The 20,503-nt window shown below is 45.3% G+C and overlaps 1 protein-coding gene across 2 annotated transcripts; it reads left to right on the top strand.

Moving 5' to 3' along the window:
• The first annotated feature begins 293 nt into the window (after positions 1 to 293).
• Positions 294 to 19,037, top strand: LOC149361762 (chymotrypsinogen A-like). 2 transcript variants are annotated; one of them, XM_089572797.1, is made up of 7 exons: positions 294 to 831; positions 5,165 to 5,348; positions 8,083 to 8,206; positions 8,604 to 8,651; positions 9,811 to 9,955; positions 10,520 to 10,647; positions 18,234 to 19,037. In XM_089572797.1, exons 1-7 carry the CDS (start codon positions 771 to 773, stop codon positions 18,441 to 18,443), a joined length of 900 nt encoding a protein of 299 aa, XP_089428923.1. In that variant the 5' UTR covers positions 294 to 770; the 3' UTR covers positions 18,444 to 19,037. The 2 variants fall into 2 exon arrangements, with proteins under 2 accessions (XP_089428923.1, XP_089428924.1); XM_089572798.1 differs by lacking the exon at positions 8,604 to 8,651 and having other exon boundaries at positions 663 to 831.
• Positions 19,038 to 20,503: the final 1,466 nt, after the last annotated feature.

Genomic DNA, 20,503 nt, shown 5'->3' with positions numbered 1-20,503 from the left:
GGACTGCCATGACGAATCACCACGGTCGTCGAAATCTTTGTTTCGTGAGCAAAGCGCTTTGGAGCGGTGAGTATATGCTATCCTGTAAGAGCCGCCTAGCTAGCTCTCCTGTCTGGATGCATGTGTGTGCCGCCCAGACTTTTAATGTTTTGGAAGATGGGGTCATGCAGGGGTATGGCGGCCTCGTGTTTTGTGGCGTAAGCATGCTTAGATTTTTCTTTTTGGCACTATTTCTATGGAATAAAGAATCAAGAGTCGGCGTACCATAGTGGTTAGCACGCTCGGCTATGGAATGAAGTATGGTGGTTCAATTCTCACCGTGCACAAAATTTCTTGTTTTTTGGTTAATGTCTGGTAGTCTTGACTAGCGACTGTTAATGACTAGTTATGACTTTTACTTCAGATGTAACGGACGGACGAACTGACACAGTCATGGGCGCGAGTGTGAGCCAGTATAAGCGTTCGCCCTAAAAATAGAAGAGCCTTACGCTAAATGAGCCGGCAGTTTTCGCACTGTATAGGAAAATGTTGAATAGGGCGAAACAATGCGGGCGTTATCGGCTCCAAGCGATAGCGGCGTCCCGTACGCGTAATCTACGACGCAAACTATGACTTGGCCGGACGGTATAAAACAATCGGATCCGCCTCCCACAGAGCAAAATATATGCAAGTGGGAAATGACCTGGGGATTTCCATGAATCAGGAGTTCGTGAAACAGGTGCGCAAACTTGTTCGACCGTCGAGGCGTGGAAACGCCAGTGGCTCTATTGATGATGGAAAAACTGACTGCGCTTCTCTCTGTCTTCTGTGTGGCCTTCGCTCAGCAGAATGGTACGCTTCCTTTATCTTTAATCACATAGTGCACACTTCTTCAAGGTCAAACAATGCGGATACAAACAGGGACACCCTTTGGAGAACGAAGAGGCTGGCGCATTTTGTGTTGCTTCTGTGTTCACCCCTGAGTGCCGCTTTTTCTGGAACTCAATATTTTACAATAGAGGACTATCAATTTCGTCTATCAATTCTGTTGGCGTTGCTAATGTCCTGTTAGTTAATTAGAATTCGAAATTTCCCATAAACATGAGGAGTTCCATAATTTCTTACGTTTCATTAAGAAATTTTATGGAGTCAGTATGGGGCGTATGGCTGTCGATACGAACTGTATGGAAGCAGGTACTGAACCTTACAGACCTCAATGGCATTATGTACACTGCATAGGAATCGTATGCAAATGGGTAAAATACTTATGTTCTCCACACAGGCTATAAATACGGATTTTTTATATATTTTTCACATCTTATGAACTATATATTCCCATAATCCCATAAGAGTGGCTTATATATGGAACGTTTAAGGAGGGTTGTTGCTGAGCATTCTGAAGGATACCTGCAGGGGGCACTTTATTTGTGGCAAGCGTCTTCCCGGCCGATGTCGGCGTAATTTGATGCAAATCGTCTTATGTTGTGCAGATCAAAGGGAAGCTTCTTGCTATGGCTTTGAGGCGTACAGCACCTGTAAGACAGAAATATAAACATTCTGGGTAATGTCTCATCACTGTACAGTTAACGCAGGTTTCGCTGAAAGAGGATAGAGTAAGGGACAGCAGGCGGGCAGTTGTCGCTGTTCTTAGTCACCACAATGAGAAGTATAGGAGTTTTGACCCACACTTGGGAAGCTGGGTCTAAATGTTCAACGTACTTCTGTCTACCATTAAAACCACCAATTCTGAAATGTCTTTATGTGTCGTTTTTGCACTTACTGCTTTCATCTGCCTTAAGTGCGATCGCTTAGTCTTTTAGGACACTTTCGGAGGGCTGTAGTAGGCGTCTTGACAGTCTGCACATTCCAAACGATCCGACAGGTGCACACATCAACGTGGAGCTGGCGTCATGATGATTTTGATGTTACAAAGTATCCCGTGTATATTTTTCTCAACACTTGATGACCTCCTGACGCTAACTCGCTGTCGTTACAACGCCTGCTTTATTTTTTTTATTGGAATGTATCTTTGCGCGTTACCCAGATCACCCACATGCTGGATCACAGCCAAAAAGCGTCGTGCTGCTTCCTTACGTCACCGACATGGGACACTGACCCGTTCACCGGTTGCGCGATATTTTGTTTTCTGTCCTTCTCCTTCGGTACTCCAGGCTTCGTCTATGTCTGCGTTATTTATATCTAAAGGCTGATTTATATCTAAAGGTGATTTATATCAAAAGGCTGAAAGATGCAACAAGCGTTTGTTTCATGATAGCCGCTACAGCCGTGGAAGCTCAATGGATGCGCTTGTGTTCGCGTCACATAATACGGGAATTGGAATGGGGAGACACATGAAAAAGAATCAGTAAAACAATTTGATCGGAGGAAAGGCGAGGAAATTGTCAGTTATGTTTGATATGTCAATAGTTTTCAATGGTCAAAAGTAACTTTGATTTTGAGGAAATGAAAGACGCCGGTGCTGGCACAGTTAGAAGTGAAAGCCTCAATCACGAATTAAGGAAAGGGGTGAGGGAGGGAGTGCAAGGAGGAACACGTGTCTTAGTGGAGGGCCCTAGAAAATTTAGATCACCGGTGGGTTCTTAAGGCGCTCCGACTTAGAACAGCTCAAGGAGGGTTTGCATTTTGCCTCTATTCAAACGGGATGGCCTTGCCGGCGATTTCATCCAGCTTTTTGGGGTCACTACGCTGACGATGCAGTAGTCAGTAACCAGAATTTTATGCTACGTCGAAGTGCTCAGCGGCGGAGGTGAGGTTGTACTGCACATGCATTTCGCTGACACAGTACAAAACTCGTACAATCGCGCAATGCTGAACTCAATGTTGGGAAAGGTCCTTCGTAGCGTCGACCGTTTAAACTTAGAGAGATACTTTAGTTATGATATTTCTGTTTAGAGCAGTGATGTCCAGAGTTTCGCATAGCTAAGCTTGGCGACACAAGTTAGTTCATTTATATGCTGCTTTTCATACAGCACAGAACCTTCACCGTGACCTGTCTTTAGATCGAAAAATCTGCGCGTACATGATATTTTTGCGCTAGCCGGTGAAACAATTTCTAAACAGTCGATCCGCGCCGCACACATAACGGACAAACTTGAAATGATAAATACGACGCCAGTGCTGCGATATTTACATGCATAATTATAATGACCGCCACTGAAGCACCGAAGGCGCATTTCAGTGGCACGGCGTGAGGTGAATAATCTGTTTGGTGTGTCCGTGGTTCAGCCAGGAAACACAAAGTAGCGATCATAGGATAGCCAAGGTGGAGGAAGAAAAACTTGCTCCTTTGTACAGACCTCGTGACAGGGAATTGATCGTGTGACCGACGGTCGATGCTGTGTCATACTATAACGACACAACGCCTCATCGGCCGCACCGACCAACAGCCATCGCCGTCCTTGCTTCGTTGGGCCCGCCACCCAACTATGTTTTTTCCCGCTTGTGTTTATGTTGTAGCTTCTACTGCAGATATCTGCTTCTGCTGTGCGCAGTTGCTTTTTATAATAGCTAGCGTTTTAGGTAAATAAATATTTACATTTAGGATTTCAACAAAATTATGCACTCTGCAAACGCTCAGCAAACGCGAAATTCCTTCAAGAGCGGCCGTTTGGCGGCTACAGCCCGTAAGCTCGAATAATGGCTCACATAGCTGCGCACAGGAAGCCATCCCTTGTGCTTGAAGACGTCACTTGTTTTCTGCTTGACTTATCAGACAAAATACATCATGCTTAACATTAATATTGCCTGGCTCTTTTATCTGACAGCATATTTATCAACTCACGCATGTTGATAACACTACAAGAAGCGTAACTTAATATGATCGCCCTCTAAAAAATGCGTGATAGCCTCGTTTCTACAACGCCTCTTCCCGTTCCTAGGTTGTATCCGGCGAAACTACCAGTTGTTATTTGCCTTTAAAATTATTAACGGCAACCTTTTGAAATTATTAGCGTTGATCAAGTGGTTAGTCGTAAGCTAAGTCGGTGATTTCTATCGGCTAGATTTTCACCAACGCTGAACAGCCGCCTAGTCGACAGTGAATAGCATCGGTATTTTGCGCCTGTAACGTGCGCGTATGAGACGTACGCAGTCGTCGTATATAAAGACCCATTTCGGAGGTTACTGTCGGGCACCACTTTTACTCATTAAAATTATTTAATTGCCCTTCCAGAAGTGCCGGCGTACACGAACTAAGTTTGCTCATTAGGCTTACTTGTCGTTGAGGGAGGCCTCCTTCGAATAGAATATGAAGATCTATAAAGTGTTGACAAGAGACGATTGTCGGTTTTTTATTCATTCTAAACTCCACTGAGAAACATGAAGGCTCAGCTTATTAATCCTAAAAATTGCGTCACCGTGATGTCTTCGAAAAGTTCGGCAGGTTGGCACTCAGGACTCCTCTTCAAAACCTCCGCCAATCAGGTTTTTCGGCGCAGATGGCACGAACGTGTGAGGCTACGTAACTCAGACTTAGACGATATACGGTTGGTGGTATCACCGTCCGTAGTATTTTGGCTAGTGTTTTAAGGCAGTGCGTGTCGTGGTCTGCAGATATGTCGTCCGATCACCCACGATGGTGGTGTCGCGTCTGCCTAGCGTGGTCGCATTTTGAAAGAGCGAAGCGGATTCGTCTGCATTCCGACCCTTTGTTTTGTGGCATCGTCAACAACATGATAGATTAAATAGACACCTTCCTTCCCATCAATCCACAATTCCGCACACCCATTATCAACCGTGCAGCTCTCAACTCCTGCCCCGTTCAAGGTATTTCTCTGGTTGTTAACAAGAATATCGCTACCTTTGCATCCTCACTACCCTGAACCAGTTTTATTCCATACTTCAAAAGATATGCGTTCGTCCCCTAGCTTTCTCATCACATTCTGCCATGCTCTTTCTACTAACACCAGGGTAGGTAGTCAAACGTTGGTCTTCGTTTGTGTCGTCTGCCACACTGCTGTGAATTTTTTTGTCATCTAGGCTCATGGGGGTGGGGGGGGGGGGGGGTGCGGGACTACAGCCCTAGGCAATAGAGATATTGCTAGTTTAATGCGATGTTCCATCGCACTTTGATGTAAAACACGTGCGTATCGCATTGATTCATCTCGCATAGCACAAGCAGGTGCGAAGGTATCACCCGTACTCATGCTTTCGTTCTGTTGCCCAGCCGAGTGTGGAGTGCCTCAGATAGCGCCGCAGCTTGACCCACATGACCGTATCTACGGGGGCACAACTGCTGTACCCGGCAGCTGGCCATGGCAAGCGGGCATCTACACTCACAGCTACCTCCACTTCTGCGGAGGTGCGCTCATCAACGAAAGATATGTCGTGACCGCGGCACACTGTTTGAGGCAAGTCGACTGGTCACTTTTTCTGCATCGTTCTATGAACACGCAATTACTGCGTGTGAAAGAAGCTAAAAATCACTGAAACAAAAACAAAAACAAGGGAGGATGTTTTATTCTATTTTGGGTTTTGGTTGGTGGTTGATTGATTAGAAATCAGAAAAAAACACCAAATGTAACAAGTGGGACCTCAACTAACGACGTCGGCACTTCGCGTGTGCTAGAGCACCTTGTATATAAATCTTACCGCACGCTTTTGAATGCAGGGCAGGGTTTTTTAATATTGCCTTGACGGGACTCCCATATAGACAATGCATATTCGAGTTTTGGTGGTACTTAAGTTGAATGCGTGGCGAATTTTACAGAAGAATATCAAGACTCAGGTTTCATTATAAATAGTCATGGACACACCTAGATGCCTTTCTCATATTCAACATGTTAGCTCAAGAGAGATTATGTATTAGGCTCATTCCTAAGTATTATTACGAAGATGCGTGTTATATGGTGGTGCCGGATACGATACTGTTCATGATGGATTGTTACTGACGGTGATGATGTGACATTAAAATCCTCTTAAAAGGGTTTTTACATATTAACCAGTTAGCGCAACAATTTTCTAAGATTTTAAGTCGCACTAGATGGTATACGCACCTGCTATTATTGATGATCTGACAAATGCTGCAGTCGTCAGCAACAACCGAACGATGGAAGATAGATTACTATGGGCGGTCATTAACGTATGCTCAGAATAACGCGTTCATAAAACAATACGGCATTTCGGATGTTACCGGGGACGTGCAGTACTTCTAGCCGTTAGTAGATTTGAAGAACAGGGGGTTAGTGAACATTTCGCCGCCAAATATTATTCGTTTTTGTGTCACACATGATGGTTTGTTTAAGAGCGATTTATGACCGACATTATTAAGGTTTTTACCGTGCCGAAAATTGCGTGGAGGTGCACGTTAATATCCTTACTAGAACTAATAGCGTTGCAACTCGTAGGTAGAGAGTTGGGTAGATAGGTAATGAGGTAGTAATTTTGTTACCTGCGCGTCTGTAAATTGCCTGAACATAACTTGGATTTGATCTTGATACGTGGAAATGTTTTGCTGGCTTTGGCGAACCCTCATTAAGAGCATGTGGTCTTGTTCAGCTCCTCCTCTCCTATTGGATACATCTGACAAAGAGCGATACCTTTTTCAAGGGAGCTTTTCGAAGGTTGTCTATTCTGAACGTAGTGAAGCTGCAGTATCTTGAGAAGAAAAAAGATTGATGCTTTCACACTGGCGGATCCTGAAAAGGCTAACTTATGCTGAAGGAAAAGCTGCCCGCATCAGCTGCGCGTGTCTCTTCGCCCTGCTTACAAGCCAGCTGCCACAGTCTTCCTGTATTCGGGCTTCTTGCGGCGATCGTCGGCGGTGAAGGCCTCCAAAGCACTGCTCCGCTTCATGCGAACTCCTGGCCTGCATGATAGGCTGTAACTTAACGAACGCTAACTTTCCATGTGACTTCAATTTTTGATCACTCTCTTTTCTCATTCTTTTTTATCCCTTCACTCCCTTCTCCCCACGCAGGGTAGCAAACCGATTATTGTTCCGGTTAACTTCTCTGCCTTTCCTCTTGTTCCTCCTCCTCCTCCTCCTTGACTGGGCGTGAATTTCACGCGCTGAATACTTTCTCTGATTACCAGCCGTGGTCACACAGTTCGCAAATTTTTCTGCTGTTGACAACAAATCAAATCGCCGCTCCAGCGCCAATACTTCGAGGCAGGCAACATGCAAAAGCGCCAATAGGGTGGGCAGCTTTTGAGTAGAGAAGGTAATCATGGCAGAGAGTGATGGAGAGTCTAATGGGCGCACTAGGTTATACATAATTTACGGGGATAAGGTTACAGTGGAATACGTTATTGGAGTGATATCAGAGAGGACTGCAGTGCAAGTACTTAGGCTGGTGATGGCGATGACTATGACACTTCTTCATAATGGACGTGCTCATTATGCAAGCGGCGATCTTCCTGGTATCCCTGGAGCATGAAATCACATCACTGCCGTTTGCTGCTACTGCGCGCGTGAAGAGCTGGTTTTCCCTGGTACCGCCGCACATGGTCGGAAGACCTGAATACCCGAAAATACTCCACGAGAGCGTTTTTCAAAGGGAGTATACTTCTCAGCGCAGTTTTGATACGTCGTAATATTCCACTGCAATAATCAATATATATTCGTGGATCTCGCCTCGGCAAGCGTCGATTTGGTAGCTATAGATCTCTCTGCTAACGTCAAAAAGTTCTACATTACTTCTCTATCGCACTCTTAGCTACTCGATGCGAGTGACTGACAAAATTTAAATGAACGTTTTTGCTGCGCATCTGAAGTGTGAACCGCAGGTTTCATAATTTCCATAACAGTATCTTATAATATTTCGCAGTTACCTCACAATTAATTGCTGTCCAGAAATTGCGGTCATTATATTGGACCCTGACCCGGAGCCATAATCACTATTTGCAAGCGGTTCAGGAGCTCATTCGCATACCCCGCCTGGCAGACTCCAACTCAAGCAGCCATTCTGCGCCGTTGATGTGTTTGACGAGCCTGCAATTCAAATTTTTCTGCACATTTAACAGTCAAATCTATTCGCAGTGCTCTCCTGCCCTTCCGGAGTGAACAGAGAGAAATACCTCACTCTGGGAGACACCTCTCTGCCTTTCTCAGCAAACAACGTCTCTCTCTCGCTCTCTCTCTAGGTCTACGACACCCAAGAACGTGAGGGTACACCTTGGTTCGCACATGCGTCGTGCCACGGATGATACAGAAGCGGTCTACAAGGTGGAAGAAGTGTGCACTCATCCACGCTTCAACCCAAAAATTGTAAGAACTGAAAAAAAAAGAAAGTATCGATCATGACCGAAACGCGCGCCCAATTAAAAGACGCTCTTGCACTGTCGTAAGCAAAAAAAAAAAGAGACCTCTTCGCTCCTTGTGTTCCCAAGCTTGCCACTCTGAATGGAGTCATCAATTGAGAACGGCGCAGTGCGCAGGTCTCGACACCACGAGTGGTTCGTCAAGTAGCGCCTAGATGCAGAGCGGCAAACTTTGCAAAAAGAGAGGGCGGTGGGGGGGTCTCTTACTTTGGTTCTCTATCGTACCCTAAAAGGTGCATCGCGGCGAGAGTGTTGATGAAAGTGTTGTTTACTGACAGAAAACGAACGAAAAGTAGCAAACAAGGTGGAGAGCCATTGACTGCGAGTTATTGTTTTTCGAACAGCCCAAAGCATCACTGAAAGATCCCTGCGGAATCACGCACGTGAACAAGGTAAAGTTACCTAGGCATTCAGTGATCACCGCCTGTAATTACCCACACCTCTTTATTTAATGTTTTGGCGTTTGTGTGTGAATTTTTTGTTTTCGTTGCATCTTTTATTCGCGGCGTCAGCAATGCCTTTCTATATTAGCCGACGCTAAATTCAATGGCGGATGGTTAGTATGTAGTATCGTGTTCTTTTTAGAATGTCTCTTTTCTGGGCTGCCTCCCTTGGATATCAAACGAATATACGGAACCAAATTTTCAATTTTGTGAATAGAATATATTTTGTGTAGCACAAGGGAAGGAATGCAAATTAAACAGACGTGTGTATCAAGATGCTATCCGCGCTACGCTGCCGCAAACACGGTTCTAGAAGTGTAATTATTGTGCTTCATCCGAAGTATCCCACACAGGCGAAAAGAAATTAAACAATCAAAAAGCCGCTTACCGCCCAGGCGCATTATTCGTTCACTCAAGCATTCTTCTGACTGAGATATCATAATATTTTATTCGACCTATGCAATGTCCAAGTTTACCCTCAAGACAGTTGAAAACAGTAAAGCATCATGAGGGATACAACTATCTACCCGAGAAGCATTGTAGGTATTGTGTTTTGTGCAACCAAACCTCTGCCATGCGAACCTCACCCAGCTCACACCAACACACCAACAAGATGTTTTTATTTCCCCATGTAAGCATGTAATGGCCCCATTCTGCACGATAGCCACGTATCTGGTTTGATGCTCCTGCCGTGCCCACTTCACCCAGCTCACACCAACGCACACACAAGATGTTTTTCTTCCAACACACCAACAAGATGTGGTTCTCTCCCCATGTAAGGGCCCCATTGAACACGATAGCCATATATCTGGTTTGATGCTAGAGGTGGAGAAGCCTGCAAGGGGCTGTTTTTTTTTGATGCCGAATTAGAGAGGCGCATTTCGGTTGAGATAAACTTTTGGTTTGTCTAGCGTCCCTAAAGAACCTAAGGACACGTTTGCATCTCCTATGGCTGAAATACTAATCTGTAGTAGACTTAGGTGCGACTTAAGTAAACAGCTTTACTTATTTCAGTGTCTTTGTATTAGCTTAATGTGGACAATGAATACTTATATTGTGTGGCATTTGAATTGAAAATTTTCAATATTTTCTCTTTTTCTGACTTCAGGCGTTCTCGCCAGACATTGCGATCATCAAACTTCGAGAGAATGTGACCTTCACGCAAACCATATCTCCGGTGTGTCTGCCCAAGCATAGAGAGGAATTGCCAATAGGATCCAAGTTTTATGTTACCGGGTGGGGTTCGACAAAAAGTAAGACCACACTGCCATCTCGAATATACCTGAGTGTTTTCACTGCAATAATAGAAGACATCCTATGACACACATTCCACCTTGTTGTGAACTACATTTACTATGTGCCATCGTTCTTCCACCGCAAGCCGTGTCATTTCATATTTATAGCTCAGAGCGTATAAAAAGGCAAAAAATATGCTTTATACTTTTCATATCTGAATGTTGTTTACAATGACAAAGGCACTATTTCAGAGAGAAGAGGCGACCCGGCTTGTTTCTAACAAATTGTAAGAATACGCTGTATAAAATGATAACCGTAGCTGATGGTGATTACGAACTATAACGTTGTGCTCACACGACAAGTTATTTATATTGAAAGGCAGCGGCCTGAAATGTTTAGATGCACACAACTCCAAGAAGCTAACTATGATTGCTTTTGACTTCCATTTTTTGCATGCACCTGAGCTTGAGACTGCCGGAACGTTTGGAGCCATGTGTATAGTATTTAATTCTTTTGAATGAGTAAAAGGTGCAGAGAAATAAACAGATGGCCCTCGATGTGTTCTCATTTTTGAACCGCAGGAACAAAAAAAGTCCTTAAGTCTGCGGAACTCAAGCAAGCCATGACTAAAGAGCTTCCTAGGACCCACTGTCCATACCTCAGCCCAGAGGTTATGTGCACAAGTCATACTTTTGGATCTTCATGTTTCGTGAGTTCTTTACACGTTACAAAACTTAACGAAATAAACTGCGGCACATTAGCCGCGTCTTCTTATGAAGGCATTATGTACATGTATTCTAAATTCACTAGGCAGCCTTAATGTCTCTAGCATTCAGCCAGATGCGCTTTCGAAATCCTGAAAGCCCATTGCGCCTTGTGGGGCTTTTAGTTTTATCTACAGAAAATGAAAGTTGCTGCGTTCAAATTATCTCATTTTCTGCAATCCTTCGAGCATTAAGGTTGCTTAGCCTTTCCTATATAATCTGTTCCGTTCGGAGAATTTTGTGAAGTGGTTCCCCAGATAACCACCTGGTCATCATGTTCAAAGAAGCAACGGTCGCTTGCTTGTGTTGACGTAAGGTTTCTATCAATTCAGGCAATTTGCTCTTTCGGCCAACAGCTGCGCTGACCGTGTTCTGAACTGCAGAAATCCATAGAAATGAAAAATTTTGCCGGTTTACAAAGACAGCAGTAATATCTTGGTAGCCTCCTAGCAAGCCAAAAGGATCACTCGTACATTGCTAACAGTTTTGTAGCATTGTATGCACGTAACCATGTAGCAGTTGAGTAATCCTATCACTGAGCGCATACCCTCGTTATGGTGCAATACGAATTGAGATGTTAAAAAGTGTCATCTTTTAATACGGCAAGTTCTTGCAATTCCAAGTAGATCCAATGAAGTAACTGCGGTGGCGCGTTGTCCTTGCGCCGGCGGCAGCGAGGAACGTGGACACGGAAGCGGGGCATGGCGTGCACGGCAAAGAACGTCACGTCACCATACCCAGCTGGTCACTTGAGGCGGCTGAGGGACAAACTCCTAATTTTTCTATCCTAGCAATCCTTGTTCATCCACTCTGGCGCGGCCTTTCAAATCTCTGTCCTAAGCGTCTTGCACCTCGCATCCAAGAATTACTTTCTGTGGCGCGCCTTTGTCAAACCGTAACCACTGAGCCACCGCCGTAGCGCTGTAGATATGGCGCTGGGCTGCTAACACGAAAGACGCGGTTTCAATCCCTGCCGCGGCGGCCGAATTTCTGTCAAGGCAAAATTCTGGAGGACCATGTACTGTGCGTTGTCAGTGCACGTTAAAGAAGCCTATGTGGTGGAAATTTCCAGACACCTTCACTACGGCGCCCCTGATAGCCTGAGTCGCTTCAGGACATTAAAGCCCCATAATTCAAACCTTGGTACGAAATCGCTCACAGTTAAAACGATTTTGCCGGACCTTCTATTGAACTTTAAAGCTGCCACCAGTAAAAAGAAAGCTAGAAAGTATTAATTAGTGCATTTGATGACAGACTGTATCGAAATAATGGTTAAATATTGGTAGGCATGCGCCCTGTGGGGCCGCGACCATGTCGTGGAAGCGCGCCACGCAAGATGAATCAAAGTGCTAACCACTTAGACCAAAGCCAAATGACCCTAGTGCGACATTTCTTAAAACCACGGCGGCGGCTCAGCTTTAGCTGGGCTTCTGACCCGTAGTACCCGGGATCTAACCCGTCCGCGGCGGCCCCGTTTCGACGCAGGCGAAACGCGAAAGGCGCCCGTTTGCTGTGCGATATCAGTGCACGTTAAATATCCCCAAGTGGTCGAAATTATTCCGGAGCTCTCCACTACGGCACCCCTTTCTTGTTTTTTTCTTTCACTCCGCCGCCGCGGTGGCTCAGTGATTATGGCGCTCGGCTGCTGACCCGAAAGACGCGTGTTCGATTCCGGCCGTGGCAGTTGAATTTCAATGGAAGCGAAATTCTAGTGGTCCGTGCGCTGTGCGATGTCTGTGCACATTAAAGAACCCCAGGTGGTCGAAATTTCTGGAGCCCTTCACTACGGCGTCTCTCATAGCCTGAGTCGCTTTGAGACATTAGACCCATATAAACCACAAAAGAAACCATCTACTTTCAGTACCACCTTCCTCCCTTCTTTTACAGCGCAGCTTAGGTGTCCAACGAGTAGTGAGACAGTTACTGCGCTTATTCCTTCCCAAAGAAAAAAGCTAAAACCACCAATTTCGTAATGCGCCAGTCACCTTTGGCAGGGTCCATGCTGTGAAAGGCAAATTGTAGAAAGCACGGCAGATAATGTTTATTTAACGTCGTCTGTAAGTGAAGAGAGCAATATACTACGTGTTTTACCTATGAATTTACACAATTTTTAAAAATAGGCTGTTTGAGTTAGAAGTAGGATTGTTTCCTCATTCTATTGCCAGCTGTGTCGTATATCAATATACAGCTTAGATGTCTTAACTGGCAGGCTGACTAACTGATACTGATTATTTAACTTTTTAACTATTACTTTTAGGCTCCTTAATTATTTAGAGGCGTGTAGCCCAGCGTAAAAAACATCCATATCAGTTTTTTGAATTTCTAAAACGCGCTTACCCTCGGCTCTGTGGCCGCACAAATTTGAGCTATTTTGAGGAGTTAGGAAGGAGATGTTGCTTTCCCTACAAGCTTCTCGTAAGCGCGCGTATTTTGGCGCGATGTAGCCAAAATTTGGTAACCGCGTTTTCGAAATTCTAAAAATTGCTAACAATATTTGTTACGGTGGGTTACATGCTAATTATTTCTGGAGCCGGACAGTAATAGTTAAATAGTTAAGCATTCAATATTAGTTCTACAGTCTGCTATTTAGCAACTGTTAGCTGTATTCTGATGCACTACAAGGCTAACAATACTGTGCCGAAAAAAAGAAGCCCTCTTCGAATCCAAAAAGCCTACTTTTAAAAATTGCGTAATGTCTTAGGAGAAACAAACTGTATAACAAAGCTCTGTACCTTACTTCTAGTCACGTATGGGGCAAAAACGTGGAGGCCAGCTAAAAGGGTGGAATTTACATAAAGAACAGCACAGCGGGCTATGGAAAGAAAAATGATCTTTGTAACGTTGAGATACATGAAGTGGGCAGAGGAGCTCAGGGATCAGGCCTTTGTCCTGTAGCAGACGTAGTCATGCTGATGGTGATGGTGAGGGGCGAAGGAAGTTGAAGGGGCTGGTAGAGGTTAGCTTTTGTATCGGGACTAGATAGTCTTGAACGTAACTTGCCGCAATCGGTCTTGCCATTTTAAGATTTGCATGGTCATCGGCTTGAAAGATGACGATAACGTGTCAAAAGGTTCTGACCGGCCGTAGGCCGCCGCGCTATGAAGCGGGACTCGAATGTAGCGAGTAGGTACTAATACCTGCATAAGTATGATCTTAAATCTTAAATGTCCTACGAACACTAATAGAAATAGGTTCTTAGATTTTGCTTAAATACAACAATAACGATGGACACTGCATTATGTCGACGTCACCCGGAAGAGTGGTATGAGCGGCTTTCGAAACTGCGTTATCGTGCCGAATTGGTCATGTTTTCTGACCTCCTACATAAATGGCCGGCCCTACCTATGTGTGGGGCTATGCCATAGTGCTCTCACCCCTCTCAGCTACTGTGACAATAAATCAAAAGTCATTTCTTATGCACAACACACTAAGGTTATAGAGATGATCTATAGACTCTGTGTTTGATCTTTCGTAGTGCAGGTCAGCGCTGTCTCGTTTGGAAGCTAAGCCTGCACCTCTATCTGTTTTTCAAGATTCATAAAGGTTGTATTTAGTTACAACAACGAAAACTTTTACACAGATATTTGGGCCGATAAGCGATGGGGCAGGTCAGCGGTCCAATACAAATATATAACAATAGCACATATTTTAGCTGTTACATAGAGAATGAGTATCAAATAAAAGTTTCAGCTGCGCCTATGTTCGAAGAAAGTGTCGCTTGTAATTAAGTTTATAAAATTCCCGGCCTCTTTTATTTCGACCGGCAACAAGCACAGTTCCGCAGTTAACGTCTCACTCTTTTTGGAATATTTTTGCTAATATTCAAACAATATTCGTTGGTGTTATTGCTACACTTTTCTTCTTCAATTAGGGAACAGATCTGGGATTTTCGTATTTAAGGCGGCTTTCGAAATATACTATGTGCTCTCCACTACTTTTTGAGCGGTTTTTGGCAGATCCTGCCCACCCCTCGTTCTTCAATTATTAGGACAAGGTGGCCCACCAGAAAGACCTGGCGAAAGCATTTGTCACGAACTCTCTCTATCGAAAGGTGCTGAAGCAATCGGAATTGGAGCATGCAAGCAAATGGTGAACAAAAAAGCACTCCCATATTGTCATGTGTGTTATTTGTTATTTTCCACTTAACGTCATCTTCAACCAGCGGGGAGCCGATCACCGGCAAAGAGGAAGAGGCTCGGTGGGAAATCGCTCGTGAGCCCGGCCGCGACCGCTTGGACTGTCTCTGGCGCCTGCTCTCCTGTGGACCTGGTCCTCTAGTGTCCCCACGACCCGCGTCGTTTGAACGACCCGTGACATTCTGGTGGAGGTGCGGGGTCTGGTCGCCGACACACTGATGCTGACTGCCTGTCCCACGTTCCCGTCGAATCTGTGCCTACTGATACGGACCACTTTGACATCTTCCTAGGTACTCTAATTCCTGTAGATATGGCTGCGCGGCAGCGACTCGACCCCAAACTTCGCGCCGTGATCTCACATTTGGAGGGTCAAGGAGGCGTAGTTCCACGTCCTTTTGTGCGCGTACTGCCTAATTTATGAATCCGAGACAACATCCTTTATAAGAAGAACTTTGCCGAGAGCCCGAGGTCATGTCTTTTGGTTGTGCCCACTGATCTACTCGACGAAATTATGGAAGCGTCTCATGATGACCCCTCCTCAGGACATCTGGGGTTCAGTCGAACGCTCGCGCGAATACGGTCGAAGTATTATTGGCCACAACTTGACAAGAAAGTTCGCCATTACACAAGAACCTGCCGCGAGTGTCAACGGCGCAAGACCCCACCCATGAAGCCTGCGGGACTCCTTCACCCCATCACGCCACCGCTCAGTCCGTTCCAGCAAATTGGTATGGACCTACTCGTACCTTTTCCTCAGTCGCGATCGGGGAACCGCTGGATCGCAGTTGCGACGGACCACCTTACGAGGTATGCCGAATCACGTGCTCTGCCGTCATCAACGGCTTCGGATGTGGCTAAGTTTTTCGTCGAGTCAGTTGTTCTTCGGCACGGTGCCCCAGAGGTCCTAATCACTGATCGTGGTGCCGCGTTTGTGTCCCAACTTCTTTCCCAGATACTGAGCTTAAGCCATACCGCTCACCGCAAAACTACCGCATACCACCCGCAAACAAACGGGCTGACCGAGCGCCGTATAAGACCTTGGCTGACATGCTCTCAATGTATGTAGGCATCGAGCACCGAACCTGGGACGAAGTGTTACCTTACGTCACTTTTGCGTATAACACCGCGGTTCAAGAAACTACCGGATTTTCACCATTCCGCCTGGTGCACGGCAGGGAAGTCACTACCATGCTGCCCCACCAGCCTGACGTCTACACCCACGCTGATGCTCAACTCGTCGCCCAACATGCGGAAGAAGCCCGACAGCTTGCCCGCCTTCGCATCCAAGCCCGCCAGCAAGTCGATGCTCGGCAATACAACCAAAGCCATCGGGATGTTCAATTCAATCCTGGTGATCGCGTGTGGGTGTGGACTCCAATTCGACGCCGTGGCCTTAGCGAAAAGCTGCTCAAAAGATACTTTGGCCCGTACGAAGTGATTCGCCGTATAGGCGAGTTAAATTATGAAGTGCTGCCGATAGTAACGCGTGCGTCCCGCCGCCCGCCTGCCTCCGAGGTTGTTCCCGTCGCTCGCCTTAAGCCGTATTGTGACCGCTGGGAGCACGTGGCCTAACTTTTCGCGCTTTACGCGTTTTTCAGCGTTAATTTTGCTTCTCTGCGCATCGGGACGATGCGCCTTTCGGGAGGAGAGCAATGTCATGTGTGTTATTTGTTATTTTCCACTTAACGTCATCTTCAACCAGCGGGGAGCCGATCACCGGCAAAGAGGAAGAGGCTCGGTGGGAAATCGCTCGTGAGCCCGGCCGCGACCGCTTGGACTGTCTCTGGCGCCTGCTCTCCTGTGGACCTGGTCCTCTAGTGTCCCCACGACCCGCGTCGTTTGAACGACCCGTGACAATATTACCTCAGCATAATATAATGCGTCATGAGTTCTATGTTTGAATTAGGATCAATTATCTTTCCTGTGACTTAAAAGTTCATTTAAAAACACAAATATTTGCTAATTTCTGCATCGAATAAAGGGCTTCTTTGTAGTTAAAAGTGCGCCATCGGAATATTAAGACCGAACTTTACTCTCCGGCCGATGCTTGTTCAGCCTCTAAACTGGCGATAAAAAACTTGGGGAGGTTCCCTCTAACAAGACTTCCAGAGAAAGCGGCACTAAGCAAGTTTCGTTAGAAGGCTTACGGACAAATTATTAGGGGCAGCGAGATGTCAGGCTCTGCATCACCTGTTAGAAGCGAGCATTGCTTAGTTAGTTGTGCTCTTGTTTTGATAACAGAACCACGCCTCCAAAGCAATCTTCTTCGGAATCGGTTTAGGACTTCTGTGTGTGCATAAAACATATTATTCACCTTTGGCACCCAGAACGTAGTCAGAGGTGCGCTTAGTCGCAGTTACGTCATTTTAAATCCTGACCAGAGGCTGTTCTGTCGCTTCATCATGAAAGATGGTTTCATGTGCTCCCCAACGGCCACAGATATCCGCAGCTCCGGTCCTTTCAAGCTAGTTCTCAGCATCTGTCAGCAAACCATGTCTGATTACCGCACCCTTTATTTTAACGAAATATTGTAAAATGCCCAGTTACGCAGATAATCCCATGAAGGCATTGTAAGCAAAAAATCGCGTGCATGGCGCTGGCAGGTGGTCCACATACAACAACCTAAGAGATTGGTACGCCGTCTTGGTCACGTGGCCGGCCTTGTGGTGTCTTCACGACCTGCCGCAGTGGCAGGTGGCAGTTAAATTAACTACTGGTTGCTCCGGAAGAGGAATGTGGGCCACAAACGCCCACCGCTCGGAGCACCTGCCATCGCGGGGCAATCGCTTTATCGCTGTACCACTGCGCCAAGAGTGGCGTGAGGGCTCCCGGGGGTCTATAAATGTAAAGTCAATAATGAACGACTGTGCATATATTAGCTGTGACCTACTAAAGCTATCGTGTCATGCCCTTAAGACAGAGCTTAAATGTCTCCTACAATTTTTCTCTCTGCCCGTTCACATCCTGATGTCTTAAGGCAATGTTTTCGGTGCGTGTAAAGCACATGCGCCGGAGAACCGTTAGGCTCATTAGAAATTCAATCGCAACCCGTGATGCTAGTGGCTTGCGGTGGCAGCGCATCTTCGCGGCGTGTTCCTTAACGGCTTGCGACGTTCGGCATTATCTGATTTCGGCGTCCCGGACCGTATGTAGAAAAATATGGGAGGATACGGCTTGGGATGGCACGCCGGAGTGCATGCTAGCTCGGGGAAAGAGTGACTCCTCCCGTGAGAACGCGCTAGCAAATCCGCGCGTGTCAGCGAGGTGACAAGCTTTGCTGATGTGTGAAATAGTTGAAAAAAAAAATGTTTACCCAAAGATGCAAGAGAACACACAAAATAGATATGGCTTCTGCGCTTCTTTAAAAGAGAATATTTCTGTTTCTCATTTTAAAGGGCGACAGTGGTGGTCCATTGGTGCACCGAAGGAATGGAACGTGGACCCTATTTGGCGTCGTGAGCGGTGGCCCACGGATCTGCGGAGACGCCGTGAACTCTCCACAGTTCTTTTCCAAAGTGTCGCACTACGTGAACAACTTTATTTTACCATATATTAATCCTAAAACATCGCGCAAAGATATTCGCAGGATCTGCGCTGTTATCTGACTTGTACAATTGGAATGCTCTGTGAAGAAACTAATAAGTGGCGGAGTGGGCGTTACTGATACGTGCGTGAATTAAAGCTGAAAATAAATACGGCCATCACCATAATTTCGAAACAGCCAACTTAATGGTATGTAAATAACAAATGTGGTATTTGAATGTCGGATGAATGTTCGCTGCATACACGGAAGTGCACGGGGCTGCGGAATCAAGTCAAGCTTAACATCAGCCTTTTGCCCCGCGGTCATGACGAGTAATAAAATGATATAGTTCTGAGAAACACCGGAATAAAAAATCCTAATAAATGCAAGCAAAAAATTCTTCGGTTGAATTTCAAGTCTGAAATTGCTGATTTTACCCTGAGCTACTGCTACAAAGGCATAAAATGGATTTAAAAGTTGTATAATTTTACACGGCTGACAGAGCGGCTTTTGGCGCTGACAGACGGAAATGAACTTTTGTTTTTCAAGAAACATTGCAGTTATTTTTGGAAAAAGTATGAATTAGAAGTGTTAGAACCATTCCTTTTGTCATTTCGCAAATTTACAAGTTTGGATCTCCACAGAATGTATTAAAAAATTTGTTGGATTGTTTTACTTCGGCAGTAGCTACATGCATATTATTTTCTGCTCAGCACACCCATCCTACAATATTTTTGGGTCTTAAAATATGGGAAAAGTAAGATAACAAGCATCGTTGAAAAAGTTATGCGTGCAAAGAAGGGCATATTTCCGAACAATAATAGAACAAGGCGGGGTAAAATCATGAGGTACACATTTTTCATCAATACTTACCTATCCTTCCTACTACCTTAAACGAAAAGTTGAGCATTTTGATTTTTAAGTTTTTTTAGATAAGTTTTTAAATATCTAGAATTCAGAGTATCCGATAAATGCCCAATTTTGACTAGGGCTAAAAAAAATTCTAAGATGATTTTATTTAAAATCATTATGCAAGTCCTTTTGTACCTGACAATACAGGCCAATACTAAAGTTTAGCATTATATTCTCCTACACTAAAAAATTAAAAGCCCAATGAGCACCATATCTCATTCACTTATTATTACTGGATATGATCGTTTAAAAATAGCAATGGCTATGATCTCGACTTCTAACGGAAATAATGCGCTGCGTTTTTGTTAGCAGAATGGTAAAACCTCAGAAAATACTACGAGAATGTGTGCGTGCTCGTTACCTTAATTGATAAGTCAAAACTTAAATATGTTTGCTTCATCGAGTGGCTTCACGAAGCGTGGCAAATGTGAGTCTCAATTTTGCCGTACTTCAAAGGTGTTTCGAGACCCATTGCCTCAAAATCAGGTATATAGAAAGGTTGACTCAAAGTTTGAGAAGATTTCGGCAATTATAGCATGAGTATAGTCTTGCTACATTCCGCTTGCGCAGTCCTGCAGCAGTATTTCCACGATGTCATGATGGGCATCTGTTTTCTGATTTAATATCAAGCGATCAAAGACTTTCGATACAACACGTTAACGCTGCCGATGAAGGAAGCCGTACCTTCTATGAAACCCTTGCGATTCCATTGACCTGAGTGTCCTCGATGAAGATGTGAGCCCCCCCAATTCGTATAAGCGTCAACATTGCCATATGGGACCCGAAAACCGACCCCGGCTTCATAGAGGAAACATGGAGCTGCTCATAGACTCCGGACTCGACATCGCAAGAGGTTTCACTTGTTTACGCGACAGACAAGTTTAGGTTCTGGCGACAAGTGTCTGCGAAAAATCGCGGCACCTGAACAAAGCCCAACTCGCGCATTCTTGGCTTTAATTGCTGAGCTGAGCAATACGTTCCCGCTCTCAGATCCGTTGTCAGGGACGGAAATAGTCCTGCCACCAGAGCCTACCTACGACATAAACATATCATTGCAAGGCACTAACAATATCAGTTAAAGAAACTCCTACCGTGTTACCGAGACTGCTTTTCTTCGTTTTCAAAGAGGCTACGGCAGATAACAGTCCCCAAGCCCCGCAGATGAATCGCCAATGCACACGAACCGTCCAAGAAAGTTCACACCGAGCCTCTGCACGAGAATACCAAGCC

Source organism: Amblyomma mixtum, chromosome 2, assembly GCF_055824585.1.
Source record: "Amblyomma mixtum isolate Tamu chromosome 2, ASM5582458v1, whole genome shotgun sequence".
Classification (NCBI taxonomy): domain Eukaryota; kingdom Metazoa; phylum Arthropoda; class Arachnida; order Ixodida; family Ixodidae; genus Amblyomma; species Amblyomma mixtum.
The sequence above is the reverse complement of the archived record's forward strand: the minus strand, read 5'-3'. Positions and strand labels throughout refer to the sequence as shown.